This window comes from Bolinopsis microptera, chromosome 8, assembly GCF_026151205.1.
Source record: "Bolinopsis microptera isolate Bmic1 chromosome 8, MBARI_Bmic_1.0, whole genome shotgun sequence".
In the NCBI taxonomy this organism is placed as follows: Eukaryota; Metazoa; Ctenophora; class Tentaculata; order Lobata; family Bolinopsidae; genus Bolinopsis; species Bolinopsis microptera.
The window spans coordinates 10071782-10097040 of record NC_087079.1 but is presented as its reverse complement, the minus strand read 5'-3'; the positions used below and the strand labels follow the sequence as shown (position 1 = coordinate 10097040).

Here is a 25259-nt window from a genome sequence, read left to right as displayed (position 1 = left end):
TTTTTTTGGTTCTTTCTTTTCCTTCAAAACATTCCAGTACATTGTGCAGAAAGTTGGAGATGAAGCCGTAGTACGTACATGTAGCATTGCACTGGATCGAACTTGCAGAGTGTGGTTTCCTCCAGTCTGCGCCGCGCGCTTATATAAACATACGCGGCGCAGATCGACTGGAGGAGATTGCACTGTGTAGGCTCCGGTGTAATGTGATATGTATGTACTACGGCTTTACAAATTTTGGAAGCATGTAGGGATATATATCTGATACCAATCGTATAAACTAAAAATACTCTAGCACAATTGTAACTGCAGTTTTACAGAACTCTAAATGCTTAATGAACACTCTTGCAGGTACCACCCGTATTCACACTCAGACCTGAGTTTAGTCATTTTCCGATACGAGATTGGGGACGGGTTCTATAAACAAACAAACAAACAAACAAATATAATTACCTGGAAGAGCATGTTGGTATACTGGCCCCCCGGAATCTCGTGTTTATAGACCTCAGTGTTGGTAGCCTGGGTGCCTGGGTCAAAGCACCTGTAAAGCTGTCGAACCTGAGATAAAATCTGGGTTATTCTGGGTAATTCTGGGTAATTCTGGGTTATTCTGGGTTATTCTAGGTTATTCTGGGTTACAACAAATCTGTGCAGGTTTATCTGAAAGCAAAGAATTCTTCCGTTACAAGATAAAACAGGTTCGGTAAAACGTTTGATAAAACTTCTTGTAGGGGGCTTATGTTACGGTCGTTTTTGGAATCATTACAGCTGATACAGATATACAACTGAAATGATAAAACACAACAGACTCTATCCAACTAACCCAACTAAATAATCAATCGTCGTTACAACAGCTTATAAAATAATTATGACACTAAAATGTAACTTTCACAAAGTAGAACCCACCTGTTCCCAATAATTATTAATCTCGAACAGTCTCTCCTGGTCAAAGTCAGAGTTTATGGCAGGCAGGGAGTTAAGCACAGCCCCCATGCTAGGTTGCGAGGTTACCCCAGACATAGCATCCGTTGCGACGTCGACTATATCAGCTCCAGCCTGATAACATGCCACCATACTCGCAACTCCGGTACCTGGGTGATAATGTTGTGTTAACCACCTTTACCACTTTGACTATTTAAACCACCTTTTTCTGGACACTTCTGTGTAGAAAACTGCAATAATGATTTCAAACCATGATTGAATTTGATGGCTTCCACCAAAATAATTTGTGGCAGATCTTGGCTGACAAGTGACAGTTACCCGTATATTCCGGTGGCATGCCTGCGGTACGTGTAGTTTAACTTCAAGCTTTGTTTCTTGATTATTGACAAATATTGGCCATCGTTGGATGAACACGTGCACAGATGGAAGTTAAGCTACAATTTCACCGGATGTTATATCGTATTCAGACCATGCTTTATTGCTCAGATGATGTTCGGTGCTTTACAATGAAGATTATTAATAGAAAAGATCATTACAATTAGTTTTGATTAAATTGGACCAGCCGAATTTGTAGTACGTGCTCAATCACAATGATCATTGTTGGCAGGACTGTCGCGGATTAGAAAGAAGCCGCCAGGTTGATTTCCCTTTTTTCAATTATAGATTTCCTTTTGCATATAGACACGTGTTTTTACTTTTTTTATATGTTGATTGTTGATGTATTGGACGTTCTCTTGGGAAGCAGATTTTTATTGAACGCTTATCATTTTATTTTGTTGGGTATGAATTTTACGATTTACAACATGTCAAGCCCTTTGCTTTATATATCTCTCCGGGATTATGAGTGAAGATACCAAGTTAAAGCCAGCTAATATCAGACAAATAACAAGCTTTGACAGGAATAAGAAATAGTTATTTAGAGGTTTTCAAGAAATTTGCGTAAAATACGCGCCAGCACTGTTATACGAAATTCGGTATAAAACCAAAAATCTCCATATTCAGGTGCCTTGAAAACCATGTTAAAATTGAGTTAGAGATCTGAAATTGTGCATATATAAGTATAAAAGATACAGCCATTTCCGGCCACAGATCTTGAAGATAATTATTTAGACTTCAGTTTACTTTATCTATAAAAATGATTTGACACTATCATTGCCAATGGATGACGTCATCAAGTTAACCGTTTTAAAACTTGTTTTTTGACAAAGTGACAACTTTTTAAATCGATTTTACACCATTAATTAGTAATTTTATTCACATGACTCATACTGCAGGCCGACTCATCTAAAATAGATACACTTTTTTCACTAATGATTTATTCAATTGTTTGTGACGGCACTGTCACGTGATAACACTGCGAACTCGGGTCTGTCTATCGGATTAATCCCGCACTGCAGTTTCTATCTGAAATAGAAACGTTCCTTTTGCCTGTTTATCTATACAAATTCTTCTTTTATGTGCCGAATTGTTATTCACTATTCTAAAACCAGAATATTATATATTGGTTATAGTGGACTGTCACCAATGCACAATGTCTCCTTTTTTCAAACAAAAGGAAATGATATCAATTTGAATTACCGTATTCAAACGCGAAATGATGCCGAGAATGAAATCGGTCGCACGAAATCGACGAATTTGGGTTTTTTAACCGAATTTAATTTATCAGTGCAAGCGCTTTTTTGTGCAAATTGCGTAAAAATCTCTTTATAGGTATTATGTATTCCTGTCATCTTCAACATCAAATTATAATATTTTGAACTATGAAATTCTATAAATAAACCTGCCAAACGACTTCTGATGAATCTAAACTAAACATTATATATTTAAGGGGGTACAAAGGCTGACGGTCATGCTTTAAAGTGGTGGCGAAAAAAAAATCTTAAAACTTAAATCAGTTTCTCTTGCTTGTGTTCACCTTTTAGTCAGTCAATAGGTATCTGAGAAAAAGTATGTTTTTTCCTTTCATTACCCATTTGTTGATCATTAGTGCCATTTGTCAAATGTTTACTATTAAGTATTACTAAGCTTATTCTTCTCAAGCAGAAAGGAGGCAGCCGACTACACTTGTGGTACAATATTACAAGCTTACTTCACTAAAATAGTAATTGTCTGTTGTGCTAATTGATGCTATTCCTCGTGAGGAACGACGCTTTTGTTAGGCAAAAGTAATAGCGCAGAATGATATTTTGGTAATGACAAAATGATATGATAATGCAATCCAACGACTCCGCTAACGCCTCGTAGTATGAGGTAGTAATATAAAGTCGTATGGATAATGTTTATTTCTCAATCATTCCCTATTGTTTCAATTTCAGCTGCGATTGCTAAATGGTCGTGTTGTTGAAAGGAACTTTGATTATAACTCATGATCTGCCAACATGATTGGATCTATGATCAATAACATGGCTTGCTACTTTGTTATACACTTTGTGATTTTCAATATCATTTATCTTCCACTCCTCGCTACTCAAGGTAAGATCACACATTTGGACACGTTTTTAACATTTTAAGTATACAAATTGTTGTCTTGACTTGTTCAATGAAGTATAAAGTAGTCAGTGCAACCCAAAGAATTTTGATTGGGGGTCAAGCCGAACGAGCATTTTAGTTAATGCTCGTCCATTCGGGCTCTTTCCGAATTGGGGTTGACCCTGATTTTAAACTCACGTGCTAAAAATCAAAATGCAATACTCTTTTGTTCACCACGAGCTCACTGGACGTCTAGACTATGATCACACAAATTTGCAATTGTTCTCTGATATCAGTGTCTTCTGTTTCAATGTCACCAAAAGCTGAAAGTTTTTAGTTGGTGAAACCAATTTTATAGAGCACGTGGTTTCAGCTAATGGCATAATTACATTGGATGACTGCCAGCTTTTGATCACGAGTCAGAACAAATATGGGTTACCTCACGAGTATCCACACCTATCGTGCTGATTTTAATTTTATGAAATATTAAAAACATTGGCATATCCAAAATATTTATTGCTTTTTGTTGGGTTAAGACCGGTCTGGGTTTCATTGAAATATTTGTTGTTTTAGAAAGAGAAAGACTAGCTGGTGAGATTGTACCAGTACGCGCTGAACAGTCCGGAGCTGCGTGGGCTAAACAGGAGCAGCACGGGGCTTCCAACGCTATTGACTTGGACCCGGAGACCAATGCCATACCTGTACTAATAGCAGGCGGAGGTACCAACCCTTGGTTTAAGGTATTCTTTGATCAGGTGCACTGTATTCAGCAGGTTTTGTTCTTCACAAGGAGCCCATATGTAGGGACATGGACATGCTCGGGCAGGACATGCGAGTGTAAGGGTTCTTACACTTTCTGCCGTCTTTACACCGCAACAGTCAGTACCGCTACTGAGCAAGCTCATGTGTCATCAGAACTGATTCGTCCGGAATGTATATACGGAGACATTATCACCATTAATGTGAAGAGCAGTGCTTGGGTACTGCCAGTTCGCGAGATTGCTGTTATAGGACTAAGAAAAGGTAAGAACATGTAGTTCCAACATGGGAATGTTTAGATTAGGAATATTTTTTTTACAGAGCAAATCGGCGCAGAATGCAAGTTTTATAATTGTGTTTCTTTAGAGAAAGATTAGATAGCAGCGTTGTGTTTACACTATCCGTTATTTAGAACTTATTAGTATATATATGAAGTAAACAAATCATTAAAGTCAACATATTAAAGTAGTCCTCATCATTCCCAGCTCAATTATTTTTGCAAGTAATAAGTAAATCAATTGGCGACTCCCTATCAAAGTTCATGCACTTTTGGTAGTTGGCTGCCATTTTTTCAAAATGAAAAATCTTTCAGAAGATCAAATTCTTCCCACAATTACGCCCCCGCCTACGACAGCAACTACTGATGTGCTAATTGTTGGTAAGATATAATTGGTTTCCAAGTTGTTAATCTATCAAAATGATACAAATCATTTATTGATGAATCTCGTTCCGAAAATCGAAAATATTTGTACCTATAAGAATTCAGTTATTCGTTTTGTTCAGGAAGTACCGAGAGTTCAGAGACTAAACCACAATCAACAACATCAGCAGTGTTGGATCAAGGATCAACGACAACAGGTGCTAAAATAATATGTATCCCACTTCGGTGAAGACTGTTCGAATAGTTTAAATGAAATAGGGAACAAAAATTTACAACAAATTCATTAACTATATTACGATAAATCGTTCTCTTTTTTTCACAAAAACCATCAGAATCTCTGGCTGCTCTTACATTCTCATGCTTGGCTGGAAACTACATGACGGATAGTGGATGTCAGCAATGCGGAGAGAACACTTTCAGTGCTGCTGGAGCTTCTTCTTGTACAAATTGTTCAGAGCACATGGTTTCTGCAGCTGGATCTACATCAGAGGACGACTGTTCCTTCGGTAAGAGTGATTGAATTTTTACTATTTGACAGTTCAAAAACATATCTCCAATTTACAAAAATTTCTGTTAATTCTTCTGGTCTCTACTTTTAAGCTTTTTTTGCAGCACCATGCTCGGCCGGAAACTACATGACGGATAATGGATGTCAACAATGTGGAGACGACACCTTCAGTGCTGCTGGAGCTTCTTTTTGTTCCGGTTGTCGTGAGGGCATGGTTTCTGCAGCTGGATCTACATCAGATGAGGATTGTTTCTTTGGTAAGAATAAGAGTGATTGAATTTGTATTATTTGACAGTTCAAAATAAAATCTTCGATTTAATTATTTAATAAGATTGTCAACTCATTTTTCTGGTCTCTACTTGTACGCTTTTTGCAGCACCATGCTCGGCTGGAAACTACATGACAGACATTGGATGTCAGCAATGTGGAGAGAACACTTTCAGTGCTGAGGGGGCTTCTTCTTGTACAAATTGTTCAGAGCACATGGTTTCAGCAACAGAATCTACATCAGAGGACGACTGTTCCTTCGGTAAGACTAACTAAATTTGTCCCATTTGACCGCTGATCACTAAGAGCTAAGTAAACGATATTAAATCTATTCAAAATTGTATCTTTAATTCTTTAAAAAACTGTCATTTTTCTGGTCTTGATCACTGTTCCTCAGCTCCATGCTTGGCTGGAAGCTACATGACAGACAATGGGTGTCAACAGTGTGGAGAGAATACGTTCAGTACTGATAATGATTCTTCTTGTACAAGTTGTCCTGAGGATATGGTGTCTACTGCTGGATCTAGATCAGAGGAGGATTGTTTCTTTGGTAAGAATAAGAGTGATTAAATTTGTATTATTTGACAGTTCAAATTAATATCTTCGATTTAGTAAGATTATGAACTCATTTTTCTGGTCTCTACTTGTACGCTTTTTGCAGCACCATGCTCGGCTGGAAACTACATGACAGACATTGGATGTCAACAATGTGGAGAGAACACTTTCAGTGCTGATGGAGCTTCTTCTTGTACGAGTTGTCCTGAGGGCATGGTTTCTGAAGCTGGATCTACATCAGATGATTGTTTCTTTGGTAAAAATGGATTAAATTATAAGTTTGGATATTGTCACTTGCTTTTGTTAGCACCATTCTTTTCACAAAGGAATTTAAAATGTTTGATATTTCATTTCTTTTGTAATTATTCTGATGAGAACTGATCAAAAACTGCATTCATTCAGATTTTATTTGATTCACGAGATTACGAGTTTTTACATCGTTTCCTTGTATAACATACATATTTTCAAAATATTGTATGTTTCAGAAGAATGCCCTGCCGGTCAGTACAGAAGCTATAATATGACTACATGTGCAAACTGCAGAGTAAACACTGTCAGTGAAGTCGGTTCAACAGAGTGCACTACCTGCCCGGCTGGTTCCGAAGCTAATGCTAACTTTACTAGTTGTAGTAAGTTACTTTTTATACTTTACCTTTAAATTAAGTAGCAGGGAATATTACCCTTTTTAGGTGTAATTTTAGTCAGAATGATTGTCACAACAAAACATTAAAAAGTATAGAAGTAGAAGTCTTGAAGCAGTGAATTGTTGTATTTTTCAGGTTGTACACTTGGATGGCATTCTACTAACGGAGATCGGCCGCCCTGCAGAAGATGTGAACGTTTGGACAGCTGTCAGTCCAAAACATCTGAATACATGGACATTTTAAACGGGGCATTCAAATCTGGCAATATCCAAGGTGTTATAAATGGGTTCAATGTTATCGTGAATTCAGATGTTTCCCTGTCACCAGAAAATGCCCAACAATTAATACAATTATTGTCATCCATCAAACATCTCTTGAAAAATGCTTCAACAAACATTGAGGGACTTAGTACAGCAATTATGGAGATAATTGAAATCGTTAAAAACAGTAAACCCGAATTTAGCAACGAGAAAAAGAATTCTGAAATTATAGAGATTATCGAAGCCGTGTCAATGACGTTAAAAGAGGGCAGTAATATCACGACAGCTTCAATGTTGGCAAAGTCAATCGTTTCACAGAGAGAAGGGGTAAAGTTAGATGCTCCGAAAGCCGTACCAAAAGTGAATCTTCCTGTAAGAATTAACTTTGGGACCCAAGAAGGACAGAGGGCTAACGTGGTTGTAATGGATGAATCTTTCAAAGACATTCTGCCAAAACCTCAAGGTATCAACGACACTATCGGTTCTCCGATCGTGTCAGTAAACTTCATGAACACTCAAAAAGTACCCAAATCCTCATTCTCACTGACATTCCAGCTAAAGCAATACCCAGAGCACGAAGGATACACTATGGAAAGTCAGTGTGTCTATTTAAACACTACAACTGACGAATGGATGACTAACGGTTGCACAACCATTATCAACAAAGACGAAACCTGCACCTGCAACTGTTCTCACACAACAAGCTTTGCTATTCTGATGAGCCCAACAAAAATAACCGATACTGATACACAAGAGCTGGTCAGCTATATCGTAGGATTGATAAATATAATGTTCCTCTCGCTGACATTCTGCCTGGTAGCTCCTTTCAAGAAGCTGAGGAATAAACAGCTGGTGGCAATCCAACTCAGCTTAATCTTAACTCTGATACTTGGGCACGTATCCTTCGCCTCACTTTCCGCTTCCGCCCGAATAACTGTGGACGCATCGGGAGATCCTCTTTTGTCTTTAAACACCGGATGTGTGGCAGGAGTAACCCTGACTCAGTACTTCTTTCTCTCCGCTTTCTTCTGGATGGGTTGCATTGCTTGGACCTTCTTCAAAAAGATCGCGAACGCAATCAAGACTTTTGGAAATACGGATAAATATTACTTTCACAAGTGCGCTGTAATCAGTTGGGTTTGTCCAGCAGTTTTCCCAGTTGCAGCATTACTTCTGTTCAAAGTCCAGAACAAGGACGGATACACCATGCCTTACGTCGGAGCAAGCAAAGAAAACGGAACAAGCTGTTGGGTTGAAAATCCATGGAGATACATCGGGTTCCTAGCACCTGGATACCTGATCTTACTGTTCAATTGCGTGTGCTTTGGTATGGTGGCGAGAGTGATTATCAAATCAGCGAGACTTGGTAAAGGAAATACAAATGTAATAAAGGCAGCGAGGGCTATGATGGTAGTTGCAGTGTCAGTAGGGCTACCTTGGATCGTTATTGGGCTAGCTGTGGGCCCTGTAGCTTTCAGAGCCTTCGTGCAATATCTGTTCATCGTTCTATCGGGCATGCAGGGTCCTCTTTTATTCATAGCCATGATAATTTTCCAAGATGAGGCCACAGAAAGTATCAGAAAGTCGATCAATGAGAAAAAGCAACTTTTTTCTGAGATGAAGCAATCGACGTCGGCCTACATCACTTATCCGACCACAACTTCTAAAAACGTTTCTTTTAAGAGAGGAGACACCAAGTTAAGGGCAATTGATGAGGACCTAGAGGAGTAAAAGAGAGAGGAAATATGCGAGGTACGCTTTGGACACATGCCGGGACTTTACTAACATAAGGACGAGTGTAACATTCAACAAAATACATTTGGAACTATTCAGCATGAACAAGTGATATTTGAAGATCTGCAATTCAATTGAAAGCCCCCACGTTATGATTAAATTTTGTGATCAAACAATTTAAAGCTGCATCTCTTTTAATAGTGGAGGGATTTTTGTTTAAGTTTTTGAGAGCTGATAAAAATTGTTGTCAGCGTTGTGAATTCTTTGATAGTCCTTCAAATCAGACAGCCTCACAGTGACCTATACTAAGGTGAATCCTTGCGATGAATTATAAAAATACAAATTCGAGGATATCCAGTATCCACGACAATTCGTGATATAACGTAAAATTGCATTAATTCGATAGAAAGCACATTGAAATATTTGGGATTTTAGATGTTAACATGATAATTTCAAGTTGATTAATACCGAAATGAATCACGAATTATAAATTTGCTTTCATGCCAGTTCTCAGAAAATTCGCTCAGTGTATGTTATTCTCGAATCTCGGGAGTTGTTCACTCTTGACTCTTCACAAAAGTTTGGGATTTAACATTACTAAACGACGTTGTGCTGACTTATCGTGGTATAAGATCAAGATGAGTGATAAAATGCATAATAGGGCCTTACATTTTTAGAATCAGTGAACTGAGACTTCAACTTTAATAATCTGAGAAAAATAACACAAGGAAGCGAGAAATAGTAAATACATAGATTTATATCTGGAGATGGCCGATACTTTGGTACAGTGGTGGCTATAGACTCAATTAAATACAACTGTATATCTGTGGAGACATCAGGTAAAACATCGGCACTCGGACGAATCTGCCTTAACAAGTTTGCAAGAACGGACTGAAAGATTGAACAGCTGATCTGATATGTCGCCGAAAATATCATAATATAAATTATATTATAATGAAGCATTGCATCGCGCGTCACGTCCAATCGCGCGCGCGCGGAAGTATTGTCGATGCCCACCTTTTTACATACAAATTACAATTGTCGTAATCAGCCCAAGGCGCGGGAGTTCCTAAATAAATATTATTCATCGTCATATCATCAATCCTATAAAACAGAAAACTTTCAGTACAGTGACCACAAGTAGTTGCGAAAGAATGATGAATTTTTATTACCGATTTAAAACCGTTTATAGATCTACCAAAATTGGAGTTTTCTAGTTCATATTTCCCCTTCGTTTTATTGGTGACACTATAGTGTGATTTAGTCGTTTCCTTAATTTGATAAAATGCTGTTAATTAATAAATTGATTTCTTTGTAACGAAAATTCGATAAATATCACCACAGAAATTCAAATTTAGTCTATGACAGGCGAACTGGAAGAATCGTGATCCTTGCAAGTAAAATTGTTCCAGGTTAAAAGAGAGTCTTTGTTGAATGTATGGATATTCTGGATTACAAACATTACCATATTATTATGCATATAATCGGACTGAGAATAACTGTTGAACTTGAAAATATCTATCATAAATAATCGCCTGATCTTACATCAACATGTGCATGTAATATCTACAATTAAACTTGCGACAAACTTTAATAACTAGAACGAACATAACAAGGAAATTTAACCTGAAACCTTTTTATAATTCAGTTTAGTCTGAGCTTATTGACATAACCACCGTGTATACAAATACAATTAACTATGACCCTGAACAGGATGTATAGTGTATACAGGATGTACAATGTATAATGTATACCTGCAGTGTCGTGTGTGTGCACGTGTATCGGCGTATCCGGGAACTCCGCTCGAAGCGCTGAGATTAGTGTAGTCGCCGCAGCCGGTTTCAGTAACCCTGCCATATCTTTTACACAGAGAATGTGGGCTCCTGCTTCAACAAATACCTGAGATATTGAGTAGGCAGTAGTTAGTAAGATATACTTAATCTACAGAGGAATAGATATGCAAAGATATTGTACAACGACGATAAAAGCATTTGACTAGATTTTAATTCGTCAGACAGATTCCAAAGTCTCCAACAATATATCATTACGATTTCACGATTGTTAAAGAGGACCTTGCTGTCACACAGCAATATTAACTATTAAGCTGCACAACTGTGACCATACCTTAGCCAAGTTAAGATAGTAATCAATGTTGTACCTTTGCTAAGTTAAGATAGTAATCAATGTTGTATTTGCCTCCACCATTAGTAGCTGATAGGTCCCCTGTGTAACAGATAGCAGCCTCTGCTACTCCTTTAGTTTGTCTCACTGCATCTATCCCTGGTTAAATGTACTATTATTAGTGGTACAATACCATGGTTTATGTTACAATACCATGGTTTATGTTACAATACCATGGTTTATGTTACAATACCATGGTTTATGTTACAATAGCAGTACAATACTATGATTAAAATGGATAGGTCCATTATCCCGTTTAAAAAACTGGAGGAAGAAGAACATACTGTCTTATACTGGAGGTTCAATTAGAAATATCACGTGATTCTGGGCAATATAACAAGGTCTGAAGTTGAAAGTCTACCTAGCAGCATATTGTCCACGAAGTTGAGGGAGTCAAACACTCTGAAGATATCAACTCCGGCCTCCGAGGACTGCTTTACAAACTCGTACACCTAAAAGGATAAAACAAGATAAGGATAAAAAAATTGATTTAAACTTACAAGATGACACAGCACGATATGGCTCAACAAACTACATGAAATTTGGAAGACATTGCGTTAGTAAATCAACCACGTTGTCAGGGTAACTTGTCAGTAACTTACCACGTTGTCAGGGTAACTTGTCAGTAACCTACCATTTTGTCAGGGTAACTTGTCAGTAACCTACTACGTTGTCAGGGTAACTTGTCAGTAACCTACTACGTTGTCAGGGTAACTTGTCAGTAACCTACCATTTTGTCAGGGTAACTTGTCAGTAACCTACTACGTTGTCATGGTAACTTGTCAGTAACCTACCACGTTGTCAGGGTATGAAGTGTATCCAACTCCATTTGCTCCTCTCAGCAACATCTGGAAAGGAATGTTGGGTACAGCCTCTCTTAGTCTTTCTAATCTCCTCCAAGGGCATTCGTGTAGAAACCTGATGTGTGGTTATCTGATTAGCCAGACAACTAAAAGATGGTCCAGTAATGTCCGGAATCAACAGGTCCTGAGTCCGGAAATTGATATTTCACTGTATATTATTGATTATGGTAATTATATATGATAGTGTACATAATAATTTGAAGACAAACCTTAAAGCCACGTCGAATGTAGCGCCTCCCCACATCTCGATAGAGAAGAGATTGTTCATGTACTTAGCAGTCATAGGAGCAGCCTGAAACACATTGTCAGATTGAAACATGGTAGTACAGTCTTCACCTGAAACACTTAATGAGATATGTACCTGATAATGAGATTGATAATGAGATTGAAACAGAGCATTTCAAACTGTACCCCATCTTGCCACAGGATCGTGTCCTGTGGCATCATCTTATTATCCTACATTATATTCTGTGGCTGGTATTGGTAATGTGATTTTTTAAATACGTTTGACATAGGATATGCCTGTAGTAGTTCATGATGGCAAATTTAGCGAGTCTTTCAAAATACGAGAACATGATACAAATATTGTCTGTGCCCAAACCATAGCTCTTATATAACTAAAAAGTTATATACAGGTTTAGTTGTTTCCAACAGAATATGGAAGATCTGGCACATTCTTGATCATGAAAAAATCTCCATTTTCTAGGACATATTTTGGGCTACAAACAGGTTACGAATACACGTAGTTAGTATGTGACTTTTGTTAACATTACTTTTGTTTACATAACGGATCTTTATTCTCTAGTAATCCGGAAATGTTCACCATAATATAATCAAGACTCCCCTTGCCACACGCACACACAACATCAGCATTTTGTAGAGGTTATTCGTGATTTGGTGATCATAACTGCTATATTGTGGGAGCGGTAGTTCGTGTTCGGATTACATACCCCATAATATAATGGCATTATTTGCAGAAGTTAAACGTGTTATGCATCGTGATAATTATTGTGGAAACGGTAGTTCAACTTCTGACTTGTTTATAACCCGTCCGAATCAGGTACAATTTAGTGAGATTACGAACCAGCAATCAGCATTCTACAGATTCAAGGCACTAGCATGATTAAATCATCTAACTTCATCAGAAAATTATGTCAACATATTAGAAATACCAGTGAAAAGTGGATGATATTGATAAAACTGTATATATTCTGATTATAATATTGATAAAACTGTATATACTTCTAATAGTAGAACTGCCAATACCGGCCTTTTATCTGTCGAGTAGGTTGAGTAGTGAGTACTACGTAACCTTTCAGCACAAGGACCAGCACTTCAAACCACCTTCTTAGATAAATATTCACTATCACACCATGCATCGTATGATAATATTAAATATCACATAAGACGACATCACACGATTGTAAATCTTATGATAATTTGTTGGTTTCATAATAAATTAATAAAAGCACCAATGGTCCATTGAACTTTGAAGCATTAGTGTTTTCATTATAATTATAGTACAACAGCATAATTAGGCTAATTCGAGGATAAATTACTTAATATAACCCTGACTACATTGTAAGGCACATTTGTCAATGAAAATCACAAATTAACCATACCGCTACGTTGGTAGTACATTCTCGACCATTCTCCAATCATTTTAATTATTGAGATCATGTAGTAGCAAATAGCATGTCGAAAGTTATCCAATTCTACGCTATAATTTTTATTTTTTGAAATTTGCTAGTTGACTCTCAATTCTACGCTGTTGCTTTTATCTCTTGAAATTTGCTGGTATAGTAAACTCTCGGATGTTCTCTGATTCTCTGCTATTCCTATTATTATTCCTCTACACGGAAGCTTATTCTCAACTTCTACACCTGCTTATCACTGTTTATACTGTTTACAAATAGTTTATTTATAAATAATCTAACAAACCTTGCAGAGGTCGTGTGTTCTCATGCGGGTCATGAGTGAACTCTGATGCGCGTCTCGCCACGTCGTGTCCGTCAGTAGCAGACCGCTTTTCTGTCGGACTGCGCGAGCCAGTGCGTCCGGTCCTCCTTCATCCAGCACCTGATAGAGTACAGGTCAAACTCTAGACTTATCTAGCACCTGATAGAGTACGGGTTAAACTCTACACTTATCTAGCACCTGGTAGAGTACGGGTCAAACTCTACACTTATCTAGCACCTGATAGAGTACGGGCTTAAACTCTACTCTTATCTAGCACCTGATAGAGTACGGGTCAAACTCTACACTTATCTAGCACCTGATAGAGTACGGGTCAAACTCTACACTTATCCAGCACCTGATAGAGTACGGGTCAAACTCTACACCTATCTAGCACCTGATAGAGTACGGGTCAAACTCTACACTTATTTAGCACCTGATAGAGTACGAGTCAAACTCTACACTTATCTAGCACCTAATAGAGTACGGGTCAAACTCTACACCTATCTAGCACCTGATAGAGTACGGGTCAAACTCTACACTTATTTAGCACCTGATAGAGTACGAGTCAAACTCTACACTTATCTAGCACCTGATAGAGTACGGGTTAAACTCTACATTTATCTAGCACCTGATAGAGTACGGGTCAAACTCTACTCTTATCTAGCACCTGATAGAGTACGGGTCAAACTCTACACTTATCTAGCACCTGATAGAGTACGGGCTTAAACTCTACTCTTATCTAGCACCTGATAGAGTACGGGTCAAACTCTACACTTATCTAGCACCTGATAGAGTACGGGTCAAACTCTACTCTTATCTAGCACCTGATAGAGTACGGGTCAAACTCTACTCTTATCTAGCACCTGATAGAGTACGGGCTTAAACTCTACTCTTATCTAGCACCTGATAGAGTACGGGTCAAACTCTACTCTTATCTAGCACCTGATAGAGTACGGGTCAAACTCTACACTTATCTAGCACCTGATAGAGTACGGGCTTAAACTCTACTCTTATCTAGCACCTGATAGAGTACGGGTCAAACTCTACACTTATCTAGCACCTGATAGAGTACGGGTCAAACTCTACTCTTATCTAGCAGCTGATAGAGTACGGGTCAAACTCTACTCTTATCTAGCACCTGATAGAATACGGGTCAAACTCTACACTTATCCAGCACCTGATAGAGTACGGGTCAACCTCTACACTCATCTAGCACCTGATAGAGTACGGGTCAAACTCTACACTTATCTATCACCTGATAGAGTACGGGTCAAACTCTACACCTATCTAGCACCTGATAGAGTACGGGTCAAACTCTACACTTATCTAGCACCTGATAGAGTACGAGTCAAACTCTACACTTATCTAGCACCTGATAGAGTACGGGTTAAACTCTACACTTATCTAGCACCTGATAGAGTACGGGTCAAACTCTACTCTTATCTAGCACCTGATAGAGTACGGGTCAAACTCTACACTTATCTAGCACCTGATAGAGTACGGGCTTAAACTCTACCCTTATCTAGCACCTGGTAGAGTACGGGTCAAACTCTACACTTATCTAGCACCTGATAGAGTACGGGTCAAACTCTACTCTTATCTAGCACCTGATAGAGTACGGGTCAAACTCTACTCTTATCTAGCACCTGATAGAGTACGGGTCAAACTCTACACTTATCTAGCACCTGATAGAGTACGGGCTTAAACTCTACTCTTATCTAGCACCTGATAGAGTACGGGTCAAACTCTACACTTATCTAGCACCTGATAGAGTACGGGTCAAACTCTACACTTATCTAGCACCTGATAGAGTACGGGTCAAACTCTACACTTATCTAGCACCTGATAGAGTACGGGTCAAACTCTACACCTATCTAGCACCTGATAGAGTACGGGTCAAACTCTACACTCATCTAGCACCTGATAGAGTACGGGTCAAACTCTACTCTTATCTAGCACCTGATAGAGTACGGGTCAAACTCTACACTTATCTAGCACCTGATAGAGTACGGGCTTAAACTCTACTCTTATCTAGCACCTGATAGAGTACGGGTCAAACTCTACACTTATCTAGCACCTGATAGAGTACGGGTCAAACTCTACTCTTATCTAGCACCTGATAGAGTACGGGTCAAACTCTACTCTTATCTAGCACCTGATAGAGTACGGGTCAAACTCTACACTTATCTAGCACCTGATAGAGTACGGGTCAAACTCTACACTTATGTAGCACCTGATAGAGTACGGGTCAAACTCTACACCTATCTAGCACCTAATAGAGTACGGGTCAAACTCTACACTTATCTAGCACCTGATAGAATACGAGTCAAACTCTACACTTATCTAGCACCTGATAGAGTACGGGTCAAACTCTACACCTATCTAGCACCTGATAGAGTACGGGTCAAACTCTACACTTATCTAGCACCTGATAGAGTACGAGTCAAACTCTACACTTATCTAGCACCTGATAGAGTACGGGTTAAACTCTACACTTATCTAGCACCTGATAGAGTACGGGTCAAACTCTACTCTTATCTAGCACCTGATAGAGTACGGGTCAAACTCTACTCTTATCTAGCACCTGATAGAGTACGGGTCAAACTCTACACTTATCTAGCACCTGATAGAGTACGGGTCAAACTCTACACTTATCTAGCACCTGATAGAGTACGGGCTTAAACTCTACTCTTATCTAGCACCTGATAGAGTACGGGTCAAACTCTACACTTATCTAGCACCTGATAGAGTACGGGTCAAACTCTACTCTTATCTAGCACCTGATAGAGTACGGGTCAAACTCTACACTTATCTAGCACCTGATAGAGTACGGGCTTAAACTCTACTCTTATCTAGCACCTGATAGAGTACGGGTCAAACTCTACACTTATCTAGCACCTGATAGAGTACGGGTCAAACTCTACACCTATCTAGCACCTGATAGAGTACGGGTCAAACTCTACACTTATCTAGCACCTGATAGAGTACGAGTCAAACTCTACACTTATCTAGCACCTGATAGAGTACGGGTTAAACTCTACACTTATCTAGCACCTGATAGAGTACGGGTCAAACTCTACTCTTATCTAGCACCTGATAGAGTACGGGTCAAACTCTACACTTATCTAGCACCTGATAGAGTACGGGCTTAAACTCTACCCTTATCTAGCACCTGGTAGAGTACGGGTCAAACTCTACACTTATCTAGCACCTGATAGAGTACGGGTCAAACTCTACTCTTATCTAGCACCTGATAGAGTACGGGTCAAACTCTACTCTTATCTAGCACCTGATAGAGTACGGGTCAAACTCTACACTTATCTAGCACCTGATAGAGTACGGGCTTAAACTCTACTCTTATCTAGCACCTGATAGAGTACGGGTCAAACTCTACACTTATCTAGCACCTGATAGAGTACGAGTCAAACTCTACACTTATCTAGCACCTGATAGAGTACGGGTTAAACTCTACACTTATCTAGCACCTGATAGAGTACGGGTCAAACTCTACACTTATCTAGCACCTGATAGAGTACGGGTTAAACTCTACATTTATCTAGCACCTGATAGAGTACGGGTCAAACTCTACACTTATCTAGCAACTGATAAAGTACGGGTCAAACTCTACACTTATCTAGCACCTGATAGAGTACGGGTCAAACTCTACACTTATCTAGCACCTGATAGAGTACGGGTCAAACTCTACACTTATCTAGCACCTGATAGAGTACGGGTCAAACTCTACACTTATCTAGCACCTGATAGAGTACGAGTCAAACTCTACACTTATCTAGCACCTGATAGAGTACGGGTTAAACTCTACACTTATCTAGCACCTGATAGAGTACGGGCTTAAACTCTACTCTTATCTAGCACCTGATAGAGTAAGGGCTTAAACTCTACACTTATCTAGCACCTGATAGAGTACGGGTCAAACTCTACACTTATCTAGCACCTGATAGTGTACGGGTCAAACTCTACACTTATCTAGCACCTGATAGAGTACGGGCTTAAACTCTACTCTTATTTAACACCTGATAGAGTACAGGTTAAACTCTACACTTATCTTATATAGCTGTTCAAAACTGCTCTACTCTACTTTTAATCAATTGTAGTCAGCTAAAGCCTCATTCTATCCAAAGCGATTCTTGTAAAATTAAAAATAAGCCAAGCATATTTTGTAATCATTATTGCCGGATTCCTAGCTGCCAACACTACAACCTGGTAATTAATCAAGCTCGAGAAATACACATACAATGTACATCGCAAGATGACATGCAGCACAGAAATGTGCAGTCTGTAATCTGTAGAAACCGTTGTAAGGATTATTATTCCATATAGAGATACATGTAAAATCACAGATTAAATGTCCGCACAATAAGCCCGAATTTAGAGGACATGTTTCGCACTAGGGTTGCCAACCGATATTATCGGCCGATAATTATCGGCGATAATTTCCCAAAAATCGTTATCGATTATCGCGATAATTTTCGAGAATTATCGCGATAATCAACAAATTTTTATTAGGGTAAGATGGCCAACATTTAACATATTTTTCGAATCCATTTCTCTGTTTGTAAAGTTAAAACCCAGTGCTAGCATAATTTGCAGTCTACTTGGAGGTTGTAGACCTCGTTATTGTTGTTTGTTGAAGCACGAAAAGGTACTTGCAGACTGCAACGAGACTACTAAACCCGTTGGAGCTCGCTGTGCAGTATGTTGGAGAGATATGACCGGATAACTGATGCAGTGCACGGAATTTTAGATGACTTGGAGCTAGGCAATCTAAAACTGGATGTAGAAGAGACTGAGTTAGCTTTAAAAGACATTACCAAGACTCTCGCACCGTTCAAGATTGTAACTGAGTTTTTGTGTAAAAGAGACAGCATGCTCGCTCAAGCAGAAGTGATTATTTAGTTTATTGACAGCAAGCTAGAAGAGATCTGAGATAGACTCGCCACTTTCTCGAACCCTTCTCGATAGGCTACGTACACGATATGCCAAGAGAAAGGGCCTTCACTTCGTATCGCTGGTAAAGTTCTACTCGGACCCCGGTATTCTAGATGAAGATGTAGGACAAGAATACAGAGTTATCACAAAGTCAACCTTGATACGTAACTCTAAGTCTCTGCACCAGCGGTTGTTTAAGCAGAAAGAGACAAACAGCGATTGAGCTTCGCATGTAGTTCGACGATTGTTCCTCAGGACTCACAGGCGACTCCCACAATTTCAGATACCAGATTCCAATCCTATCCCGCTGACAAAAGAATTATCAGACCTACATTAGGGCAGTGATTTGACTACGGTAGCAAGGACAGATACCCTTGCTCGGGAGATAGGTCTGTTCACTGCTAACAGGCAGGAAACTGACACTATCAAAGAAATACGTCGTGCATGTGCTGATTTCTTTTTAAAAATTGTTTGCTAAAAGCAATAACATATTTTGTCTATGAAATTTGGGCTTGTTAAATAAAAGGGCAATATTGCAACTGATTCTTTAACAAAGCAATCAGCACAAGATGTAACATAGCATATGAGCATAATTCAAGTATGCAGAGTGCATATAAATATTACTTCAATTATATTGCCAAATTTATCGCCGATAACCGATATTATCGCGATAATTTTGAAAAAATTATCGATTATCGCGATAAAAAATTTTGTACCGATAATGGCAACCCTATTTCGCACCTGTTTGTACCCCCTCTGATACACCTCCTCCACAGGAGCTAAAGGTATTGGGTTTGCTCCTGGTTTTCCTTGGAGACCCGGAATGTCAGTGCCGTTCACCATTACCTCACTCAGGTATCTCAAGGTGTTTAACATTCCTGACTTGTCGTCCCAGGGAGCGAGCAAGTAGTCGCTCTCTTTCTCGATAAACGAGGTGTCGACTGAAGGAATGGATAAGGTTAGATTTACTTAATTCTCGGGCAACAAGTTGTTGTAAAATAGATAGATAAGCCCCAGTGGCGTAACGAAAGGCCCTGCTGACCCCGCTGTGCAGGGGGGCGCCGTCTTAGGGGGGCGCCAAATCGTCGTTTGAATGTGGGACAATTTCGAAAACTTAACTAAAGTACTAGCAAAACTGCGCGTTTTGCTCTAGATACACACTTTTTTAGAGATTTTACCGGCGTATTCTCTAAAATCACCTATTTTGTTCAATTTTAGGGAGGGGCACCAAAAGGGGAGGGGGCGCCAACAGGGGGGCGCTTTTTCGGCAGGGGGCGCCAACAGGCAACGTTACGCCACTGATAAGCCCATCAGGAAAATATCTATCGTATCTATAGAATTAACAAATAAACAAATAAACAAACTGACTGTTTCCAGATATGAAGTCAGGGTGATGCATTACTCGCTCCAAGAATGCAATGTTAGTCTTTACACCTCTCACTCTGAAATCTGACAGGGCCTGTACCATCTTGGCAACAGCTCCTGATAGAGTGAAACATTGTTAAAGGTAGAACTCCTACAATAACTGCCTTATTAAGTACGTCGTTTTCGAAAAACCTTACAAAAAATACCCTAGGGAAATTGAAATTATAGCCTAGTGGAGGGATACAGCTTATAGCATTTTATAACCGAGCTTCAGTACTGAAAAAAGGTAGCGTTTGATATGCTTCATCGGCCAAGAAACATATCAAATATCCTTATTCCCTGGTAAAAGCTTAACCTGCCCTTTTTTATCTTCTTTTAACTTCAATCAAACAAGAACATAACTAACTGTCAAATGAGGAGGAAGTAGTGATACACTTAGCGAGCAGAGAATCGTAGTAGGGTGTGATAACAGATCCACTGTACCCACTCCCTCTGTCTAGTCTCACTCCGTACCCGCCTGGACTCCTGCAGGTATTATTAGTTAGGTGTTATGTAAGTTATGTATTAGGTATGTATTAGGTATGTATTAGGTATGTATTAGGTATGTATTAGGTATGTATTAGGTAATAGGTATGTATTAGGTATATATAAAGTATGTATTAGGTATGTATTAGGTATGTATTAGGTACGTATTAGGTATGTATTAGGTATATAGTATGTATGTATTAGGTATGTATTAGGTACGTATTAGGTATGTATTAGGTATATAGTATGTATGTATTAGGTATGTATTAGGTATGTATTAGGTATGTATTAGGTATGTATTAGGTATGTATTAGGTATGTATTAGGTATATAGTATGTACTGTATTAGGTATATATAAAGTATGTATTAGGTATGTATTAGGTATGTATTAGGTATGTATTAGGTATGTATTAGGTATGTATTAGGTATGTATTAGGTATGTATTAGGTATGTATTAGGTATGTATTAGGTATGTATTAGGTATGTAGTAGGTATGTATTAGGTATATAGTAAGTAGGTATTAGGTATGTATAAGGTGGTATGTTGTGTAACACCCGGTTACGATATATAGGATATGAATTATAATACATATTATGTATAAGTAATATCCGGATAGTGTTATGTTGTGATGGCGGCAAGAAGGCATAGTTTTGTCAGCAAGAAGGCATAGCGTTTTTTACTTGTTTCACGAATCAATTTAGTTGTAAGAGGCGACAAGATATATAAACAAAGTTTAATAGTTGAGAAAAATATTATCATAGAGTCATATTTACCGATAGGTGATTATTCGGCCATTGTCAGGGATAAACCCGTTCTCTGGATCCTCTGTCGTTATCCTACATTGAATAGACGAGCCTACACATTCTACTTTGTCCTGCAAATGTACTGCAGTTATCTATCACATTGCCTCGGGGAAATACAGCGAAAGTAAAATTACATTCAGATATGTTTGTAAGTTCTGATCCGGAATCTAATAATTGAACATACAAAGTTACCATGGTTACTATATTATAAAAGTTCTAGAATCTGACCTGAGAAAGACCAAGTTCAGGTAGAGACGTTCCCATAGCAACTTCAAGCTGGGAACATACGATATCTACACCTGTCACCTCCTCTGTTACAGTGTGTTCAACCTGAAGTAGTGTTACAAGAGTGAAATACTTCGTGTGAAGTACTAGGTGAAATAAGATGCGGTTCTCTCGCGGTAATACAGAACTCTTATACTTAAAAACTCGAAGATCAAACATATTTATTGTCCACGGTAATACTACAGCAATATTTGGACTATTTGATGAATTTAGTCGAAGGTGTTTTATTACATATTATATGTACATTATGTTACATTATGTATATAATATTTATTTTTTATTTTTTCATGCTGATTTGAAGGCCATTAAAGCATCTGACTCAGTCAAAAAAGTTTAAGTTTTATATCTTTTACGGTTTTTTGCGGAAATTCGTGTTAAAGTTGATGCCGTGGTGTCAGTAAAATGGTACGGATAAACACATATATATCTTCTCGCTTTATATATATAGTAAGATATATATAACATTTCACAGTTTTACGTATGAATCTGTCACGCTGGTCTAAACTTAATTCTGACTCCATTCCTTTACCATTAGTATAACACCGGCTACAATAACTTTGAACACGGGGTGAAATAAAAATAACCTACATATTGAATAATGGAATAAAGATAACACCTCCCAAACGTGAATATTTAATCTTAGAACCTCCGTCTAGTGTACGTGTTCGTTTGAGATTTGAAAGATATCAAAGTTCCTCTTCTGGTACGTGGTTTGGATACCTTTAATCTTGGTCTAACGGTGCTAATAAAATCTGAATTTAAGAGCAAACTTATTGGAGCAAAGTGAAATTATAGTGCTAGTACTTCTTACAAATATATCTGTAATGATTGTTGATCAATAAATATTTGGACATACACTATAAAGTCTCACTTTTTTTGGACAAGATATTTTGAAAGATCCCTTAAATAAAAGTCGTGCCAGACAAACAAGCACCAGCTCAAATGGTGATTACCAAGTGTTCTCTTAAACTAAAACAATATTGAATTATGATAATAAGCTACAAAAATAATCTAAAAATCTAACCTGAATACGAGGGTTCACCTCCATGAAATAGTGGTTACCAATGTTATCTACTAGAAACTCCACAGTACCCGCGTTTATATACCCGATATGTTCTGCCAGCTTCACCGCGTCACTCAGCATCTTTTCTCTTAGCACTGGATCTGTTAGTGGGACTCTGGTGAGATAATATGTAGTATACCATATTTGGGCATTGGCTATGAGCCAGATATGCCTCTACTTACCAAACAGGTACACTTACTAGTAATCAAGTCTGTATCTTTAACATAGTAAATGATAAAATTCTAAGTAAAAGGAGATAAGAACTATCTACTAGAATTTAGAGGATAGAAAAGACGTACCAAGATTAACAGAGGGAGCAATCTCTACAACCTTCTGATGTCGTCTCTGCACTGAACAGTCCCTCTCGAACAAATGTATTATGTTGCCGTGTTTGTCACCTGGATATTACAACCGGTTTTCAAAACATGATAGAGTCTCCAGTTGATGAACAACGTCCGTTAGGCAATTTGGTAATAAAGCTAGGAACACTTGGGGTACACTTGGGGCACAAAATTGAATTTCCTGGGGCACAGTTGGGGCGAAAAGCTATTCGAGAGAGACAATCGGCCCGAATTTCGATTGACTAGTAACTTAGTAACTATGGCTGTGTAGTGTGTGATAACTATGATGACTGTAAGAAAGTTAAAAACATACCCAGTATTTGAACCTCTATATGTCTGGGTCTATCCAGGAACTTCTCAATGAACATGTCTCCGTTACCAAATGCTTGCTCAGCTTCTCTCACACACGCCTGGTAATAACGCCTTCTTTCAATAAAAATCAGAGTAACCGTTACTATAGCAACAGTTGTTAGATGTTGAAGAAACTATGGTAACCGTACCTTAAGTGTCATAAATTTGTGGCAATTTGGCTGTAGTTGTATGAACTCCTTCCATGGATCAAATCTATTGGTAAATCGAAAGTTAAAGCTTAAAAGATTTGAAAAGATCGGAACAATGTCTGAAGTGAATGATACCTGAAAACTGTCATTAAATTGAGACATTTCCTTGACAACCCTCATACCCCTGCCACCTCCACCGTGTACTGCTTTCAACATGACAGGTAACCCATACTTCTCTGCAAACTCCCGGCCTTCTGACAACGTCACCTGAAATGGAAATTGTTTCTTTTATAATTTATATGAAACAATTTTATTCAAAACAATCTCAATTCGAAATAATTTTATATATTCCAACAGTTTATAAATGTTTGATGTTATTGTTCTGACAAACAAACATTGAGCACTCAGAAACTCTAAACACTTCTAAAACACATAGCCTCGGTCTGACACCCTTCCAGGGGTTGAGTAACAGTTGTTTGGCGGAGCTCACTTATGGATCAATCGATCTTAACTCACCATATGTTATACAATAAAACCACTTCTTCAAAGGCAAAAACATCATACTTTACTGCCACACCTAGCAATCAATTTCATTAGCCTTCTTTACAAATCCCCGGAAATTAACATTACAGTAATTATCCTCGAGTTTCCCAATGATAGACCGCTTTGATCATTTACTTTGAAGTTAATACAATCACACTGAAGCACTGACAACTTACCAACCATCTGGTCAGTGGCTAGGCCTGAAAATAGATTACTCTTCTGGAAGTATATCTATTGATTCTCTTATAAACACTTCAGTAAAATCCTCATCTTATTTCTTGATCCTCCTCACTTGGTAATGATGACGTGGCTAGTACTCTTTTCTTTGGCAGCTATTGCACTTCTGGCAGCAAGCGATGAGACCTATACTCTGAGAGCTACGTGTGACAATTTGATGACTGTATTTGTGGATGGAGTGGAACAGAAAGCAGAAGGACTGACCCAGTGGCATAAAGAATCTAAAATCCCTGTCCCGTCCAACTTTAAAGTAATTGGTATCAAATGTGTAGACGTAGGAGTAATCCCCGGAATCCTAGCTTCTGTACACGATGAAGCAGGAGACGAGATATTGGTCACAGACGAGTCCTGGACCTGTACACAAGAGGCAGAGAAAGGGTGGGTAGAACCTGGATTTGCTTCTGATTCTGTAGTATGGGAGGAAGGAGACGTCATTGGTAAGCATGGGGCTAGTCCTTGGACGTTCATAGGGCAAATCTCTAGGAACGCAAATTGGATCTGGACCAAAGACCACAAGATCCGAACAACTGTTTACTGTCGCTACGAACCAGTGCATGTGCAGGTGCAAACCTACACCCTCAGAGCTACGTGTGACAATTTGATGACTGTATTTGTGGATGGTGTGGAACAGAAAGCAGAAGGACTGACCCAGTGGCATAAAGAATCTAAAATTCCTGTCCCGTCCAACTTTGAAGTTATTGGTATCAAATGTGTTGACAATGGAGTAGTCGCCGGAATCCTTGCTTCACTACATGATGAGAGCGGAGAGATTGTAGTGTTAACTGACGACACGTGGTTATGTACTCAAGAGGAAGAAGAAGACTGGGCAAAACCTGGATTTGAAGTTG

At 38.7% G+C, this 25259-nt stretch overlaps 2 protein-coding genes across 3 annotated transcripts in view; one reads left to right on the top strand and one right to left on the bottom strand.

Moving 5' to 3' along the window:
• LOC134819615 (uncharacterized) overlaps positions 1–25259 on the bottom strand; it is a 43956-nt gene that overhangs the window by 16721 nt on the left and 1976 nt on the right. The window contains exons 5-21 of the mRNA XM_063829634.1: positions 23767–23898; positions 23445–23541; positions 23090–23188; positions 22752–22891; positions 21671–21772; positions 21413–21513; positions 20521–20639; positions 20118–20231; positions 19491–19690; positions 13782–13919; positions 12050–12132; positions 11772–11895; positions 11339–11429; positions 10955–11076; positions 10551–10695; positions 904–1088; positions 451–555 (exon numbers count right to left, since the gene is read on the bottom strand). Of these exons, the coding sequence (XP_063685704.1) occupies positions 451–555; positions 904–1088; positions 10551–10695; positions 10955–11076; positions 11339–11429; positions 11772–11895; positions 12050–12132; positions 13782–13919; positions 19491–19690; positions 20118–20231; positions 20521–20639; positions 21413–21513; positions 21671–21772; positions 22752–22891; positions 23090–23188; positions 23445–23541; positions 23767–23898 (2097 nt within the window). The remainder of the gene's footprint in view (positions 1–450; positions 556–903; positions 1089–10550; positions 10696–10954; positions 11077–11338; positions 11430–11771; positions 11896–12049; positions 12133–13781; positions 13920–19490; positions 19691–20117; positions 20232–20520; positions 20640–21412; positions 21514–21670; positions 21773–22751; positions 22892–23089; positions 23189–23444; positions 23542–23766; positions 23899–25259) is intronic.
• On the top strand, positions 3223–8882 carry LOC134819616 (adhesion G protein-coupled receptor E2-like). 2 transcript variants are annotated; one of them, XM_063829635.1, is made up of 11 exons: positions 3223–3411; positions 3982–4431; positions 4760–4825; positions 4951–5025; positions 5161–5334; positions 5441–5593; positions 5713–5865; positions 6001–6153; positions 6265–6414; positions 6644–6787; positions 6938–8882. In XM_063829635.1, the coding sequence occupies exons 1-11, from the start codon at positions 3318–3320 to the stop codon at positions 8791–8793; spliced, it is 3468 nt and encodes a 1155-aa protein (XP_063685705.1). In that variant the 5' UTR covers positions 3223–3317; the 3' UTR covers positions 8794–8882. The 2 variants fall into 2 exon arrangements, with proteins under 2 accessions (XP_063685705.1, XP_063685706.1); XM_063829636.1 differs by lacking the exon at positions 6001–6153.

What these genes read in the sequence shown, in the direction of transcription:
- LOC134819616 (XM_063829635.1), top strand. Translation starts at nt 3,318, where the DNA reads ATGATTGGATCTATGATCAATAACATGGCTTGCTACTTTGTTATACAC. An exon ending in TCCACTCCTCGCTACTCAAG is followed by an intron (nt 3,412 to 3,981) that starts GTAAGATCACAC and finishes TTGTTGTTTTAG; the next exon opens with AAAGAGAAAGACTAGCTGGT. An exon ending in AGAGGACGACTGTTCCTTCG is followed by an intron (nt 5,335 to 5,440) that starts GTAAGAGTGATT and finishes CTTTTTTTGCAG; the next exon opens with CACCATGCTCGGCCGGAAAC.